Genomic DNA, 18,738 nt, shown 5'->3' on the forward strand with positions numbered 1-18,738 from the left:
AAACCTACTTGGCAACTCCATCTACCAAGCCTAACCCGTGAGAGACTCTAATATTATACCTGGCAATTTGAGACAAGGCCGTAAAAGCGATACTTGTATGAGAGAGAGAGAGAGACTGGTAGCTTCTTGTGTACGTTTTGAGTCGAGCTCTCCAAGGGCTCAAATTGTGCTATAAGAAGCTGGAAAAATTAGCATTTGTCCTCCCTAGTATAGCCAGAAGATCATGTTCCTACTTTCAAGAACACCACATTGTTATTAGATCCAACCAGCCCATCAGGCTGGTGCTTCATAAGCTCAACCTGACTAGAAGGATGAACCCTCTTCGTGCTTTACCAACTCGGGGGCATAACTTATTGGATGAGATGTCGAAGCAGACCGTCCGCTAGGAGAAGCTCATCCAATGGTGTACGATCAACTCCCAACAGTTGATAACAATGCGAGATTTGTTATTTTTGTTTAATATTGTGGTTTTAGAAACTATTGATTTGGATTCAATCTAATGATGGCAAAAAAGTAGTAAGGATAGAAAGATTAAATTGATAGACAATATAACTGATCCCTTTGCTGATAGTCCAATACTCATTTTCTTTTAGATTAAATTGTTATTTAGTTCTTTGATTTTATGGAAAAATTCATCTCATGTCTCATTTGACATGACAATGTTTAAAAGCAAATTAATTATTATTATCTCATTCTTTATCCCAAAGTTTTATTTATCTCTTCTCTCATCAAAATTAATTTCCCTATAAATAATTGGAACTGTACCATGTTATGTCATGTAACATAGGATGAACAATTTCCAAGTTTATATTTTCTTACTAAGACCATATCATCAATTAATCAACCTCATTTTTTTTTGTAGACAATGGTGGCAACCTATCACCTCATAGAAACTATCCAAACCTCTCACTTGTAGATCAATTCTAGGGGCATGTTTATTTCAATTTAAAAAAGTGTGTTTGTAACTCAAATCTCCTATATAAAGTGAACAATAAGTTAATTATTTATTATTTTAAAATTTTAAATTAATTTAAATATCCCTTATCTTATATTGACAAATAGAAATACAATTATGTAACTTTTAAATTTTAATTAAAACCTCATGTGTATAATATTAAAGATATTAATTAAAGGGATAGGTTATTGTGCCTACTCCCATTTTACCTACCCTTTCGTTACCGTTCGATTACCCTCTCATCCAACGATCCATATTTGTGATATAAAATAAACTTTTTATTCCCTTTCTTTCTTCTCACTTTCTCCCATATCCTTTCTCTCTCCTCCCCTTTCTCTCTTCCTCTGCCATTTACCTATTTTTTCCCTTTATCGTTAATCTCTGCCTAGGTGAACGGCACGGAAGCATTTGAAATCATCGTCAATATACATTAATCTCTGTTTTTATTATTGTAATATAAATTTTCTCCTTCTGAATCAGTTTCTATCAAACTACCAGTGTTAATGGATTGAAAAAAATGTAAAGAGTTCACCAATGAAATATAATATAAAAGGTCATTGTTCAAAAAATGCCAAATATCATCCGACAAACAAGGACCATAATCACACATAGCTCTGAGAACTCTTTGACCATGGATGTGATGAAGTGTGATGGTTCCAGAGAATGCCAACATCGCCAATATGGATCGTGATTTACATTTGTTGTGATTTTTCAATCCATTTACGATGATTTCAAATGCTGAGGTAATTGATTTCAAATGCTTCCGTGCCATTCTCCTAGGTAGAGATTAACGATAAATGAAAAAAAAAGGTATATGGTAGAGGAAGAGAGAAAGGGGAGGAGAGAGAAAGGGTTTGGGAGAAAGTGAGAAGAAAGAAAGGGAATAAAAGGTTTATTTTATATCACAAATATGGATCGTTGGATGAGATGGTAATCGAACGGTAACGAAAGGGATAAGCAAAAGTAGGTAAAATGGGAGTAGGCACAATAACCTATCCTTTAGAGAGAAAGGGTTTGGGAGAAAGTGAGAAGAAAAAAAGGGAATAAAAGGTTTATTTTATATCACAAATATGGATCGTTGAATGAGATGATAATCGAACGGTAACGAAAGGGGTAGGCAAAAGTAGGTAAAATGAGAGTAGGCACAATAACATATCCTTTAATTTAAAGTGGAATAAATCTTTTTATATTATTTTAAGCTACGAAGGTAAAAAAAATTGAGATAGGATATTGACCAATTAGGTTTACTACCAATGTCAATATCAGTTTGTTTCACTGTTAGATCGATTATGTTAATCCAACGGTTATATTTATTTTCACCTTTGTATGATTATGATTCCTCATATTTAATATTTTATATTTATTTTCACCTTTGTATGGTTATGATTTCCCATATTAACGTTTTCATATTAAATATGAGGAATCATAACCATACAAAGGTGAAAATAAATATAACCGTTAGATTAACATAATCGATCTAACAATGAAACAAACTGATAGTGAAATTAGTAGTAGCACTAATTTAGTAGTAACAATATTCTATCTCGGGAAAGATTATACTTACTACCTATTTTTCTTACTACCAAATCTTAAACGTTGATTTTCGTCAATTTAACGATTATAATTTATTGAAAATTAATAATTAATTAATAAATATGACCCTATAAATTATAAACGTTAATCAACATTTAACCAAAAAGTTTACCCTAAAAATATTCTCCAAAATTTGTGTTTACATGGCGCCCTAATTTGAGCCGAAGCGACCCTGCAGGCGTGAGCCACATTAACTTAACGGGTATGCAAAATTGCAAATGCCATCATGGCTTCATTTGTCCGTGTAGTTCGGAACCTATTCTCCTCTTCACTTTCTTCCCATCGGTTGAAAGACTGCCATTTCGCTCCATTAACAACAAAGACCTTACAGATTGCTGCTTCGCAGTCATTGTCATTTGTTGAGTACAATTTCACCCAACAAACTAACGCCATAATCAGAAGCGTAACCCGATTGTTTTTGCCAATCTTGACGTCTGCCGCGCCTGTCGTCAAAAGCTATAAGTGCAGATACCGGAGAACGTCAATTGGGAAGGCTCAGTCTCCTATTCGTAAGGCCAATGCGACGGATAACACAGCTGTCGAGCTTGCATTGAATTCTGTTGTCAAAGTTTTCACTGTTTCCTGCAGCCCCAACTACTTACTTCCTTGGCAGAACAAGTCCCAGCGGGAAACAATGGGCTCTGGTCAGTTAATTTTACTTACCGATTTTCCGAGAATACGCACATGATTGTCTGTTTTTTTCTGCCTCAAATAAAGAAATCCTGACAACAATGATAGTTTTTTGGTAAATTTAGTGAAACATTATTCCCTCTTGCCTTAGTTTTTAAATTCGGTGCTATTTTCTTTCTCTCAAAATCTTTATGATGGTGATGCAGGGTTTGTAATTCCGGGTAGAAAGATCCTTACAAATGCTCATGTCGTAGCTGATCATTCGTTTGTACTTGTGAGGAAGCATGGCTCTCCCACCAAGTATAGAGCAGAAATCAAAGCTGTCGGTCATGAATGTGACTTAGCTGTATTAGTTGTTGAGAGCGAAGAGTTTTGGGATGGTACGAATCCCTTGGAGCTTGGAGACATTCCATTTCTGCAAGAAGCTGTTGCTGTTGTGGGATATCCTCAAGGTAGGAATATAGTGTTGATTTTTTTTATGTTACATATTTTGTGATGTATTCCTCTCTTTTTTTGGATAAAATAATTATATCATTAGGAATAAAAGAAAATCTGTGTAGCAAAAGAAGGATGAGACATCCTTATGAATAATAATAAAAGAAAATAAGCAAGCCAGAATGGCTGAGAAATACACGAAAGCTGTCCAATTTCTTTGCATGCCAAGTGATAGAAATTCCCTGGAAACAACCCAAGCAAAGCACCAAAGAGAAGCCATAAGCACAATCATGTCACTTAAGACATTTAAGGGAAAACAGAAACCCATGCACTTCTCCAATAGTCCTACCTAATGCATCATATTGTACAAATTGCATACTGCTAGAAAATTGATAGCCTCCTTTGTTGGAAGTATTCAAGTATAAGTTGTAAAGAAGTACCACATCGGCTAGACATAGATCAAGTGATGACCATATAAGTGCAAAAAGATCTATAAACCTACAGCCTTAAGGTTTTGGGTTGAGATGTGGCGTCGGCCTACTTATTGTGTTTTATCATTTGGCTCATAGGTGGATGTATCCCTTGCAAAGGGTTTTGGACTCCCCCATACCATTCTTGACATCCTTATTATGGTCTAAACGTTCAAAACGAATTATTGGAAACTCCATTGATGTCGGTCACATGAAACTGATAAGAGTAGTTATTCTAGCTTTAGAAACAATAGGAATTTATGAAGCATTGGGAATATTAGGATCTTAGATTAAAAAATACTCCTCATTAAACCCCGACTGGTGAAAGTGAGGGTGAAGGCAATCCTTGTACGCAACCTTACCGTTGCATATTTCCAAAGAGACTGTTTTTTGGATTCAAACTCGTGACTTTTTAGTCTCAAAGGAGCAGTGACTGCTCCAGACTCGTCCTCTTACCATTAGGATCTTAGGATATAGTTCATTTTTATTATTGTTCTTATAAATATAAATCGTATTTATTTTCCATGTTTATAAATATCAATATGCTGAGTGCAAAACTCTCAACCAATTCACATAAATCTCTCTTGAAATTTATTTTCAAACCAGGTAAAGTTCTTTGTTGTATAGATTTTAGGGAATGGGGAAGGCTATGGGTCTGTTTGATTGTGTTCTGGTTTTTTTGTTCTTAAAACTGTTTTGTAAAATAGTTATGGAAACAGTTGTTTTCTATATTTTCTTCTTTTTGAAAGTTAAAAACCAAAACAGAAAACAAAAACAACTTAGACATGTTCTCTAAATTTGATTTTAAAAACAAAAAAACAGTTATAGTTTTCATAACATTTTTTACAAAACAGGTGTTATCAAACGAGTTTTTTAGTTTTTTTTGTTCTGAAAACTAAAAAACTGTTTTGCAGAACAGTATTCAAACAGAGCCTATGTATCCGAGAATATGTATCTTCTCTACTGTATATACTTTATGCATATATTTCTACTATATTTGTATTGTCTTATACTTTTTGTACTTGAATCTACTTATGGTGCTAGTGCTTGGTTTGTATCTACTTCAATAGAGTCTATAGCATCTTTGTTGCTCCGGCAATTAGGTCTTTTCATTTAGTTGATCTGATAACAGGTTACTTAGTTTGTTAAATGTCTGATATGATCAGGTACAACTGATCTCATATTTATTTTATACTCCATGCCTGGACAACAAGCCTCCTATGTACTCTATAAATAGATCCTCCCATATTTAGAGTGATCTAAACTTCCATAATGACTGAATACACAGATTAGACCATACAAAGGATAAGAGGTTGCCTTCTATGATGTTTACCCTATGATTAATGTTGAGCCAAAGCTTGACTTAGGGGTTAGCAAAGAATGAGACCACTTGATCCTTTGTCCCCTTCTATAGCAACTTTGAAATAGGCTCTATCTGCCTGAATAGACTTTGTTACAATGATGGATTGCCCCAACTTAATTAATGGATTCTGGTAGTCAAGGATAAGAATGAACAGAAGATGACCTTTTTGTAGAGTGGATTTCAAAAGTTATAGTAGGATTTTGTTATTGATGTACAAAAAAACTGGAGGGTCTTTCAAGTTAGTGTTTTTGTTTTGTTTGCTTCACCTTCTTTTTTTTGGATGATTTTGGTGTTGGGGGGGGGGGGGGGGGGGGGAGAGAGCCTTGGAGTATCAGTAAGGTTGCTCCTTTATAACTGGAAGGTCACGGATTCAGGTATTTTAAATAGTCGCTTTGTAAAAATGTGAGGGTAAGGCTATGTACAGTCGACCTTCACCCCTACCCTCACAAAGTGGGGAGCCTTATGTCCCGGGATTTGTCCTTGGGGGAGGGATTCTTGGGGATTTCTTATCCTTTTTTGTACTTCTCTTCTTTCTCTTAAAAAGTTCTTTTTATCCAATTATCCTAAAAAGACCAATAAAAAACTTTCAAACAAGTGGCATTGTTGTAAAGTTATATGAGGTATGCATTCCATGGGAATCTGTGAACCCTTGTGGCAGAGGTGACTTCACATTTGATTGAATAGTTAATATAGGTTCTGTTTTGCAGGTGGTGACAACATTTCAGTTACTAAAGGGATTGTTTCAAGGGTTGAACCTACACAATATGTACACGGAGCATCACAGTTGATGGCAATACAGATCGATGCAGCCATAAATCCAGGGAATAGTGGTGGCCCTGCTATTATGGGAAATAAGGTTGCTGGAGTAGCATTCCAAAATCTTTCAGGTGCTGAGAATATTGGGTAAGTATTTAATTTTCTTAGCCTTTAGTATTCCTTAGTTCAAAACATAAGATTCATTAACCTCCTAATATACCAGTAATTTTTTATTTTCATATATATTAGTTTCGCTCTATTATTGAATCTGCAACCTTGAGGTACAGTGTTCCAATAAAATATGTCATTTCTTCCCCCTCCTCCCCCCTTTATTTGGGGCTAAATTATTCTTTGCAATGTTGTCAAAGGTGTATAACTGCCAATGGCAATAGGCCAAAAATCAGCCATAGTTTTATGATGGATGGCATGATGGCCAATGGCAGAACAAGGAAGCCATGAAAAAAAGTGAATATAAAGATCAAATAATTATATCAAGAACCATAGTTATAATAATAGGTTTTCTGGGAAAATTAGCTCATCATAAGGAGAGGAATAAATGATGGATCATGTCAGTTGAGGAGTGGAGTGGTGGAGGACCTTGAAAAAGAACAAGACCTTTGAATAGAGGAGTTTAAAAAGAACAAAAGCAGAGTAATTGCTATGACTTATAGAGCAGAGCAACCACACCAGAAGAATTTGGAAAGAAAAGAATTATGGAATTCTATTGATGAACTAAGAAACAATACAAGTGTTTGGTTTTTCCAAGGGAAATGTTTCCTTCAAAATGAAACAGCTCATTCAAAGAAAAATTACACGCTATCGTCCAAACAACAATCTAAATCTCTATTTATATGGATACACAAAATACACAATTTGCTTAACTAACTGACTATTGTTCCCTTTATATGATCCTGCTAGAATATACCCCCTGAACCTTTAGAGTTTGCTCTTTTATGTTAACACATATAACAATGCTCTCCATAACATGTGTTCTTCGTTGATATCAGGAGCTTGAGCAATCAGAGCCTCAAATTCTTTGACAAAATCATCCTCCCTTTTTCAGGGTTGAAAGATGCTCATATGCACTCTCCCTTATTTTGTCCCCAAAGCATTGGATCATTGCCTTCGTTAAAGCTTCCCAAGTAAGATTAGGAGTCTTTTTTCTTAGAAAATGAAACAAATGAACAACTTCCCCCTCCATACATACAAACACCATCTGAACCTCATATGTTGGAGGAATATCTTGTAGTTAAAAAAAAAAATTCCTCCCTTGCTATCCAACCAAGTGGGGCACTATCTTCAAAACGGTAAAGTTCTACCTTATGAGTTTAAGAATGGCCATTAGAAGACCTAGTGCTAGTGATGTGGCCATCATTGTCTCTCACAATGTTCCTATCAGTTGTGTCTTTGTCCTGCCAAACATCTCCTTCGATTTTTTGCATCCACGACTTGACCGTGGAACAAAACTCTTCAATTCCCTCAACTTTAGGATGCTATACACCTTAGAGAACCATTGGTTTCCCATTTGAACTCTTCTAATGACATCTCTAGAACCTCTAAGCTAGCTTAGGTTGAATTTGTCCCATTAATTTAAGATTGGCAGGTCGAACCATTGTTACGGCTTATAGAGTAGAAGAATGGCCTCACCAAAATAAATTTGGGAAGAAAAGAAAGAAAAGAAGTATGGAATTTTATTGATGAATAAAGAAACAATTTGAGACTGGCTTTTCCAACGGAAAGGTTTCCTTCATAATGAGACTAAGGCCATTCAAAGTAAAATTACACACCACTCTCCAAACAACAATCGATACCTCTATTTATACATATCCACAAAATACACACTTTGCCTAACTAACTAGTGGACTATTGTTCCCTCTGTGTGGTTATATTAGAATCTGCTCTGAACCTTTGTAGTTTTCTCTTTTATATAAAAACCCATAACAGTAATAAAATGGGAATTTGATAAAAACAAAATGTGTGTTGAGGGATGATGAAAAGTTACAAGAAAACAAATTTAGAGGGGGGAAAAGCAAACAACAGAACAAGGTATTGCAAAAATTGGAAAGAGATAGTGTATAAAAATTGAAGTGATTAAGTGAAAAGCAAAGAGTAATTTGTGAGACCGAGAATAAGATTATGTGCAAGATGAAACCAAATAATAATAATAATAAAAAGAGGCAGTAGAAGTTAAAAAAAAAAAAAACAGACAAAGTGAAAGCTTGGAAAATAAAGTATAAGGAGTTGTTAGTAAAATTCAGGAGGATCAGCGATAAGAAAAAGATACCAATACCGAAGGAGAGTTTCATGCAGTTCTGTGAAGATCATCTTCACTGAGTGTGAAACTTGATGGACCTGAAATCTAAAGAATAGCACAAGCCATGTGTGAGAGAGCAACTTGATGGACCTGAAACCTAATGGGCAACACAGCCCATGTTTGAGAGAGAAGAATGATGATGTGAAAGAGTGCGTGTGGTGGACCAAGGTTGAAAGACCTAATTAGCCCAAAAATTACAAGCCCAATGGTTCAAAAAGGTGAAAAAATGGAGAGGTTTCCATGAGTAACCTTACATGGTGGGATGTTGTAATGGCGGCAGGGTAAAAACCTAGCATGCCATTCTACTATGGCGTTGCCATTGACAACATTGATATCTACCAAGTTACATGATCAAGTGCACAACTGTGCCAACCAACGTGAAGCATTGTATATTATGTTTGTCTGGTCAAACATAAATTTTGCATACTTGTTTACGACTTTACGTTCTTTCATATTGGATGTTGCAGTTACATAATACCTGTACCTGTAATAAAGCATTTTATATCCGGTGTAGAAGAAAATGGAAAATATATTGGATTTTGCTCTTTGGGTTTGTCATGCCAGACTACTGAAAATGTTCACATCAGAAACCATTTTAGCATGCGACCTGACATGACTGGGGTTCTTGTAAGCAAAATTAATCCACTTTCAGATGCATACAAGGTTTTGAAGAAAGATGATATTATACTTTCATTTGACGGTGTGCCTATAGCAAATGATGGTACAGGTGTGTTCTTTCTTTTCTTTTTCTTGGAATTTTGTTTATCCATTATTTATTGTATAGAAAACCTTTGAGAAGTCTCAACTCCATACATGGTTAAGAGCTAAATGATATGGGAAGGATAAACATGGCAATATACACGTAAGTTACTTCATTTATATGGGTTTCTGTCTTTGCTTTATTTATGCTTGTGTGCATTGTAAGCATCAACTTAATAAAATAGAGGTTTAAGATTTATTTAAATTTGAGTTGAAATCTTTTTTGTTTTTGAATCTTTAAGGCTGAAGATGTTAAATGGTGAGAGCAGTTGATAGTTGATGTTTGACAGTTTTTTAGGAGAATCAAACATATAAAACATGATAGATATATGAGAGAAGTGTTTGAATCAACTCTCCCAAAAGTTTAAATTATTAGGTGGAGGCCAAATGAATGACTTTTTATTTTAAATATTACATCTCTAACACGCTCCCCATGCAAAAACTCTTTGAGATTGCGATGTGGACAATGCAAATGCCTATCTACCTTGTGTTGAAATTCAATTTTATATTAGAAGAATGAGGATGACAATAATTGAACTACAGACCACTTATAGTGTGAATCAATTACCTAAAAGTTTAAGTTGTTAGATGAATATACATGAATGGTTTTATACTTTTATATCGTTAATACACCCTCTCACATGATAGCTCGCTGAGCTTATAGCTTGGACAATGCACAGACTCACTTTTGCTGAAATTTAATTTAATTTAGAAATGTTAAGAGAATAGGAAATAAGAGACATTTAGTGAAATCCATGTGTACTACACAATGGAGATTGAATAATATAGGTGAAAACCAATAATTATTGTACAAGAGGGATTTGTGAATTATTTGAGGAAATCGTGGATAAAACCTTCTATTTATGCATGATTTACAATCTTTAATATTAAAGTTGTGAACACAACATTTCTATTCTTAGACAAGGTTTTTGGAAAGAAATAATTTTTTATTATTTTTGTGCTTCGGAAGAGTTTTCATGCAAAAAAATATGTTGGATACTTTATACCCAATGAGAGAAAGTGTATTGAATAAATAGTGTTTTTAAAAAAATAATGTCTATTTAATGTTGATAATACATTCTATGATGTCTGTATTTAATAAATAGTATGCTAAGAAATACAAGTTATTTCTTATTTCTATTAATTTGTCTTCCCGAGCTGGCAAATAGTTTATTCTTTGGAACAGAAAAATAAGCCCATTTTATCAATCGTTATTTTTAACAATTTGTGTTCTCCGGACTAGAAATTAATATATATATATATATATATATATATATATATATATATATATATATATATATATATATATATATATGAGATTATCGTTTCTCCTGTCACAAGATGTAAAGTTATCTCCTGCAACCCTAAAACTACGCAGTTTTGAGGGTTAGCTAGGAGAATTAATGAGGGGCATTCCGTTAAAATTTATATAATAAAGAAACAAAATAATTACCAAAACTCCCTTCTTAATTCCCTCAACCCTCAAAACAACGTAGTTTTGGGGTTGCAGGAGATAACTTTATCTCCTGTAACATGAGAAACAATTTTCTATATATATATATATATATATATTGGAAACGTCATGCTCACCTTAAGAAACTACAAATGCAACCAAGAGCATTGCACCCCTATTCTCTTTAGTTGTAAACTCTCAAAGCATGGCTCTAACTTCTATGATGAACCTTATCACTATTGGTCTATTATTGGGGCTCTTCAATATGCCACTATTACTAGACCCAAGATAAGCTTTACTGTTAACAAAGTCTGTCAGTTTATGGCTCAGCCTCTTATGGATCATTGGAAGACTGTGAAGCAAATTTTGTGATATCTTAAGGGCACTATTTCCTTCGGGTTGAGATTGAAATCAGCTGTCTCTAACTGCCCTTTATCCCTCACTGCCTACTGCGATGCAAATTGGGCAAGTGATCCGGATGACAGGCGTTCAACCTCAGGTGCTTACTTATTCTTAGGACCAAATCTCGTCTCATGGTTGTCCAAGAAAAAAACTTTGGTGGCTAGGTCTAGCACTAAGGCTGAGTACCGGAGCCTGGCCTTGATTTGTGTAGAGATATTGTGGCTCCAATCTCTTTTATGTGAACTATGTGTGACCGTGTCTGCACTAGTGGTTTATTGTGACAATTTGAGTATTGTGGCACTATCTCACAATCGTGTTCTTCACACTCGCACGAAACATATGGAACTTGACATTTTCTTTGCGAGAGAGGGTTTTGACTAAAGACTTGGTCGGAAGACCTCCTAAGGATAAGAGACAGAGGGCTAAAGGGAGAGCCAAAAAGGGATCTTTCGTGTATAATCGTGCATAATCTCGAATGTTATCCGTTCCGATACGTAGACTAAATGATACAATGCAAACAAAAGTTTCTAGATTCATGGAGATATAGAACAACATATAAGTTATCATGCTTGCATATCCAACGAATTAAGAAGCAAACTCAGCATCTTTGATTATGCCTTACATTCTTAAAGATCCTGAGTTTGAGGTGATGTATTAGAGTATAAGTAGAATAGAGCATTATTCTACCTTTCCTTTAGATGGTGTTACTTTGCGTCTTACTGCATGTGATTATTTTCTGGTGTTTTGTTATGGTTGGTTAGAGTTTCTGTTAGACTTAGTTAGTTGCTGACTCATCCTTAACTCAGCTCTTGGTTCTATAAATAGAACTTGTTGTACTCTCTCTTGCATCTTCTTTTCATTTCACATTAATTCAGAATTAGTTCAGACATATGCCATTTTTTCTTTGTATCATTTTCTCTCCCTTTCTACTTTCGTTTCCTTGAACTTTATTAATACTTAATCTTTCCAAATAGCATTGGTAATGTGAAGAGGTTGTAAGAGACCCATAGGTGAGGAAGCTAGATATTTGTTGCTTTGGAAAACATTGCATGTTGCTACAAACTCAAGTTATTGGGGAAGCCTTTTGAAGGTTCGAAAAACCCCTGCATGAACTCGCCCCTCCCCCCCTGTTGGGGAAGTATCAAACTCTTTTAACAGTCTAGGAATCTGATATGAACCTTGGAAGAGCCTCATTCCAAAAGCTAGTCCAAGAAGAAGGAGAGCCCAAAGTCCATATAAATCGCACATTAGTCGCCCATATAACTATTGTGGGACTCAAGTCTCATACCTTGTAATTAGATTGTCAAATTCCACCATGCTTCGCAGCCCCGGTGTCCACTCGGGCTGGCTTTGCATTGGTCTTTTACTAGCCCTGGGCGAACACTGCAATGCTAACGTCACCAGCTGCGCTGCTCGATTGCGTTTGAGAGACATAGTGGAAGGCTCTGATACCAATTGAAACGAACCTTAGGAGAGTCTCGTCCCAAAAGCTAGCCCATGAGGTAGGAGAGCCTAAAGTCCATATAAACCCTACATTAGTCACTCATATAACCAATGTGGGACTCAAGTCCAATACCTTGCAATTAGATCATAACAGAATCATTCCAAAATTAGATGACAAAACCATCCTGCCTTTGTGGCTTGCCCCCTTCTAAAGTGTAACAGGGGCAAGAATTTGGAGAATACACTTTTCATACAAAAGGTTGCCCGCCATTACGAATACAAGTTGTAACAACAATTAAGGGATCTATAAGCTTACTTGAGGAATCAAATTAAAAGGACATCAAGGTATGAATAAGAATGATTTTAGAGATATAGGTGAAGTGAGTGAAATATGACCAATGCCTTGGGTAGACAATTTCGGACCATCAACTAGGGTGACAACAAGAAAAATAAAGTGAAGAGAGAGAAGAAAAAAGTGACCAATTACTAGCGACATAGTTAGAAACACGTCAAACGATCAACTAGTATATGTATAAGTTTATTAGAGGTCCTTAGGTTAGGTTTATTCTTAACAAACTTGGCATCCTCCAACTTGAGCGAAGTGTTGGGATATTAGTTTATGTATTTTATTATTACTACTAATAGTGCTGCACATACTTAATTCTATATACTATAATGCTTAGGTACTCCTAAATGATTGTCATAAGTATAACATACTATAAGGATCCTGTACTAGGACATTTTGGGTACAAATAGGTATATATCAGATACTCACTTGATATGTAAGTGTCTGATATCACTCAAGTACAAGCAATTTCGTGAAACCCGGCCCGACCCGGAACTCGGCGAACCGATCCGATGTCAAGCATTGGACCTGCCATGCATCAGACTCGGTCAAAACCCTGCCAAACCCTATGACTCGGTCAAGTCATGTATTTTTATAAATAAATAAAATGAAATAAAAAAATCAAAAACTAAAATTGTTTCATCTTGTCAGAAAAAATGTAGAATTCATTTTAAAAATTTTTGTAATTTTATTTGCTAGTAGTATACTCTTTTACAATGACCTCAAATTTCAGCTTCCAATAGTGAAGCAATTTGCGGAATAATAAATTAAGAGACTGTGACATATGTCATTTCAATGTAAATGAATTTGAAAAATATGAGTTCACAACATCTGGCCTTTTGAATGTCATTGAGAGATATGCTTATAAGGATTCTGAGTTGCAATTTAAATTGACATAGTAATAGCGTGGATTTTAATTTATTTGTGCTTTATGAACTTGTAAAAGTGTGATTGAGTTTGAACTTATTTAGTGAATCTTGTTTAATTCATTTTAGACATGGAGAATACAAATTAAATTTATATGTTTATTTTTATATATATTTTTATATATACGGGTCAACCGGTCCGACCAGTGACCCAGTACCCTGACCGGGTCGGGTTTAATAACACTCAGTTCATGCAAAATATCAAGTTTTAAAAATTTTGTCATACCATGTACCCCAATGCAGCTTAGCTCTCTACGATCCTTTCTTTTGTAATTGTTATATCTAACCCCCTGTACTGAAACAGGTTTGTATATTTCTGTTTTTTTGTTTTTCTTGCAGTCATTGCTCATCAATAACTTTGTTAGGTACAAATGATTACAATTAAATATTGTATCACCTCAACATGTCCATGATGTATCTTGGCATGATTGAGTTTTACCAGTCAGGTTCTACAAAATTCTGTAATGGGTCCACTAATAAATTGCTTGCCATATTATATGCGGGAGGTTGGAGGATTGTTTGGAAATGCTGTACCGATGGATGAGTTTGAATTTTGACATGATTTCTCTTTATCCTATGTTGAGGATGTCCTTCCTATATGTGATGTCTTTGGAAACAAGTAAATTTAATTATTTTCTTACAAATCGTTGAGCATCACCATCAAGTAGAGAAAATTTTCTTCCTTCCTTCCCTGCACAACTTTCATGAATTGCTTTATGAAACATGCTGCAGTTCCTTTCCGAAATAGAGAACGGATAACATTTGATCACTTGGTGTCTATGAAGCAGCCTAATGAAAAAGCAATGCTCAGAGTTCTGCGGGATGGCAAAGAGCATGAACTTAGTATATTTCTCCAACCTGTAAGTTATTGTATATATTTTCTGTTTACCAAGTCAATGATTGTCCTTGTCATACACACTTGATTAAAATATAGCTTGAGTTTTGAAAGTGGAATAAATTTAGTATGATTCCCCATTTGGAGGCTAGAAAAGGCAACAACCATCAGAGTGATAGTGGGTGGAATACTTCAGTGGTTGGAATATTCTCAGTAGTTAAATAATTCATTAAAAGACTTTTTTCCAGTGTACATCAAGTTGGTTAATAATGGGGTTTAAGCTTCTGGTTCGAGTGCTCCAAGGGTGCTTTTAACAGTTTATGCTCCCTACACGGAAGAGCTTTAGTGAACATATCATCTAAACTGATCTCCTAATGAACGTATTTTGTGGTAATCAGGTCTTGTGCTCCTTCTCACAGATAATTTGACAATTAGCCTCTTGTACTTTGGTTCTCTCATGAAAAATTGGATTTACTGTTGTGAATTACTGCTTGATTATAAGTTTATAACACTATAACTCTGATGGTTGTTGCCTTTTCTCCAATTTGGGGAATTGTACTAAATTTATTCTACTTTCTAAACTAAAACTATATTTGAATCAAGTGTGAATTATTACAAGGACAATCGTTGACTTTCTGTGCTGCTCAACTTGCTATAGGATAGGATTGTGCTAATGGCCTGTCTTTGGTGTTCTGGTAATGACTGTTTTCAGGAAGTTGCCATTTTGGATAATGCAAAGGAATAAGCAGTTGTGCTACATTCTTGATTTGCATGTTCTTTGATTTTATTTTTATTTTTATTTTTTCTGTTTTGTAGGATATCTTTTCCTACTTGTGGTTGTACTTTCCACCCTTTTATTTAATATACTTTTTCTATCGAGTGGGACAAAGAAAGTACAGATGATTTCTGTCCTTGTTGATCCACAGTTAAATTTTTATTTGATGGAGGAAATGCTAAAGAGATGGTATTTTATGTTAGATTTCAATAGTGTGAAAAACTACTCATGACTTTTACCTCTAAAAACTTGTAGAACCTTGAATTTTAGTTCCAGACTCTAGTTCTTCAGTCACTATATATTTCACTGTTTTGTTATACTTATTACAATTGTTTCTGATACAAATCGGTTGTGGACAATAGTTTTGTTAAATATAATGCTGTAAATATTTCAGATCCAACCCTTAGTTCCAGTTCATCAGTTCGATAAACTTCCAAGTTATTACATTTTTGCTGGTCTGGTATTTGTCCCACTCACTCAGCCATACCTTCACGAGTATGGGGAAGACTGGTATAATACTTCACCTCGTCGGCTGTGTGAACGGGCATTGAGGGAATTGCCCAAGAAAGCAAATCAACAACTTGTGATCCTGTCTCAGGTTAGCATCTTTTTAACTCTAGTGCATATAGTACATAACTGATGTTTGCAATTCCTATCTCTGTCGTGTGCTTGCCCAACACCGATCATGCAACCAGTGACTGCCAAGACGGTGCATGGGTCCATCATCCATTGTGTCTTTCTCGATTGCTCAGGCATTTGTGTTTCTTGGTTTCTTCTAGGAGGAGTATCATCTGCTCTTGTGCTTCATTCCTTTGCTTTTCCAATAATTTTTCTTTTGTTGAGATTAAAGCATAGGGTCCGCCATTCTAAAGCTCATTGCCATGATTAACCCCACGTGAATTTTATATCCTTGGCCTGACTAAAGAACGATTGGGGTATGATGCTGTCGCAGAAAATGTCTAGCTTAGGGCCGCAAGATATTAGTTTGTTGCTATTGTGAATATATATATCTATATATACTCAAATGGATAGTACAAAACTTCCATCTCCTGATGATCTTATTTACCATGTTAAATTAATCTTAAAATTCCATTGTAATAGAAATAGTTTGGAAAAAGGAGTGAAGACATAAGGGTAGACAATAATTTAAGATAAATGATGAGTTACTATATCGTAGAGATTCATTATGAGTTTGTTTCAGCAAATGAATGCAGATATTTGGTTTGGGAGTTGGTTCTATTAATATCTTATTCGTTTTAGGTACTGATGGATGATATCAACGCTGGATATGAGCGTCTCGCAGAACTACAGGTGCCAACTTGTTTATGGTTTAGTTATTTATTCATCGAATAAATCATGTAATGGTCGTGTCGTAGTTTCTATTCACTAGAATAGTAGATGCAATGGCCAACCCTTCGTCCATCCTTACTAAAATTTGCTTTAGAAATTATTAAACATCAGTGCTATCCTTCGAAACCAAATTTTTTAGTTGATAATAGCAGTTCGAGTATGGCAGATTGTTGTCTTCTTTTTTAAAAAATAAAATAAAATAAAAATATTAGATGTAGAAAACTAACGGTCTATCACTTTAATGTTCATCAGAATTATATTTCTTTTCTTATAAAAAAGTTCTCTACACATTTTGATCCATGTTAGAACTTAATATTAATATTGTTTAGTTAAAATGGATGTTCTTTTAATGCCTATTTGCTTTAATATTTTCATTCTGTTACCCAGGTTTTGAAGGTTAATGGAATAGAAATTGACAATCTAGAACACTTATGCCAACTTGTTGAAAACTGTGGCACAGACAGCTTGCGGTTTGATTTGGACGACGATAGGGTCATTGTCTTGAACTATGGAATGGCAAAAATTGCCACTTTTAGAATTTTGAAGCGACACAGAATACCTTCGTCAATGTCCGTCGATCTTATGGGTGTTCCGAATAATTAACAATTTGGACTGACTTGCCCATGTAGAGACTGTAATGAGCCTTACCAGCGTATTACTGCGTAGTTTCTGATTGTAACAGTCTGATTGATTTTCTCTTAAAATTGTGAAGACTTTACTAGTGGATTTTTTGTATAACCATTAACCATTCTGTTTCATGAATATTTTGGTTTCTTTACTAAACTGACCCTACAAGGTTACAACTCTTGAAACGAGTGAAAGCACTCTAAATGGGGCTCTCAATGTAATTTCCAAAATACAAGATGTTTATGAATCTGAAAGTGATTATAATGGCTTTGGAAGAAGAAAAAATGATATTAACCTCCTTGTCTCCGACATTGAGATAGTGGAGCCAATTACACTTAGGAAAGCAAGGTAGAGACCATTCCGAAAAGTCCTTGAAAAAGCCAGACCAAGAATAATGACATGCAAGCCATTAAGGAAAGTTTTTAAAATAAGCAATTAAGAAGAATGCCTGCGTTGCATACCAATAGAAAATTTTGGAAAAGTCTAATAAATGAATAAGTAAATATATGTTTATCATTAATTAAATTTGAAGTGCATTGAGATCTTAGCATATTATAATTTAAAAATAAATACACTTTTACATGTTCACTTTGGAAGGAACATTTTTAGAAAATTCATCGTATACACCAAATTTCTTAGTCCTTAAAAACAAGTTCTCAAACTATCTAAGTGCAAAATGAGATTACTTGCAAAATTGATTTTGTCAAGGGAACAAAATTTAAATTGAATGTTCTCAATGCAACCATTTGTCACTTTATTGACATTCCTCACCAGTCTTATATCAAAGTAATTATTTTTCATCAACGTTACCCAGATTAACAACATTTTGGTAGGGGAAATTCAAGAATACATTCTCTTTCCTTTTTCTCATATATAGAGGTCCAAATGGATATAAAAGACAGTCCCACTCTTGTACTAAAAAAAAAAAACGCAGCCCCACACTGTTACTCAGTAGTATAATGTTATCCTCCTTGTATGAATGAAATTTATTTGCCTTCTTACGAAGTTAAAATCTACAAACCAAAATATACGTATGAAATATATTTGCCTTATTTAAATTTTTAGTAGCTTTGTCTAAATTTTAAGATTTATATTTTTTTATGTTTTCTATATTGTTATACTCTATTTTAAATTCTATTATAAAGGAACTATCAATAATTTCTCTCTACGTGAATAAAATTAATGGGATCCTCTAGGAGCAAAGCCCACTTATTTACATTATGCATAAAATTAGATTCCTATGGCCTAGGAATGTAGTTCCCAAGATAGGCTAAGCAAGGAATACTTTTACATAATACAGAGCTCA

The 18,738-nt window shown here is 34.7% G+C and overlaps 1 protein-coding gene across 1 annotated transcript; it reads left to right on the forward strand.

Annotated features, from left to right (window-relative positions):
- Positions 1-2,774: 2,774 nt before the first annotated feature.
- LOC133290734 (protease Do-like 10, mitochondrial) lies at positions 2,775-17,430 on the forward strand. The gene is made up of 8 exons (XM_061488868.1): positions 2,775-3,192; positions 3,385-3,630; positions 6,154-6,349; positions 8,984-9,243; positions 14,578-14,705; positions 15,850-16,053; positions 16,716-16,766; positions 17,193-17,430. The coding sequence occupies exons 1-8, from the start codon at positions 2,775-2,777 to the stop codon at positions 17,406-17,408; spliced, it is 1,719 nt and encodes a 572-aa protein (XP_061344852.1). The 3' UTR covers positions 17,409-17,430.
- Positions 17,431-18,738: the final 1,308 nt, after the last annotated feature.

This window comes from Gastrolobium bilobum, unplaced genomic scaffold (genome assembly GCF_033153095.1).
Source record: "Gastrolobium bilobum isolate Gb01-03AN ecotype WA unplaced genomic scaffold, APGP_CSIRO_Gbil_v1 utg86815, whole genome shotgun sequence".
Taxonomy (NCBI): Eukaryota; Viridiplantae; Streptophyta; class Magnoliopsida; order Fabales; family Fabaceae; genus Gastrolobium; species Gastrolobium bilobum.

Excerpts from the sequence above, each read along its gene's own strand:
- LOC133290734 (XM_061488868.1), top strand. The coding sequence starts at position 2,775 with ATGGCTTCATTTGTCCGTGTAGTTCGGAACCTATTCTCCTCTTCACTT. Across the intron at positions 3,193-3,384 it reads GCGGGAAACAATGGGCTCTG|GGTTTGTAATTCCGGGTAGA; the intron begins GTCAGTTAATTT and ends ATGGTGATGCAG. Across the intron at positions 14,706-15,849 it reads TTAGTATATTTCTCCAACCT|ATCCAACCCTTAGTTCCAGT; the intron begins GTAAGTTATTGT and ends TAAATATTTCAG.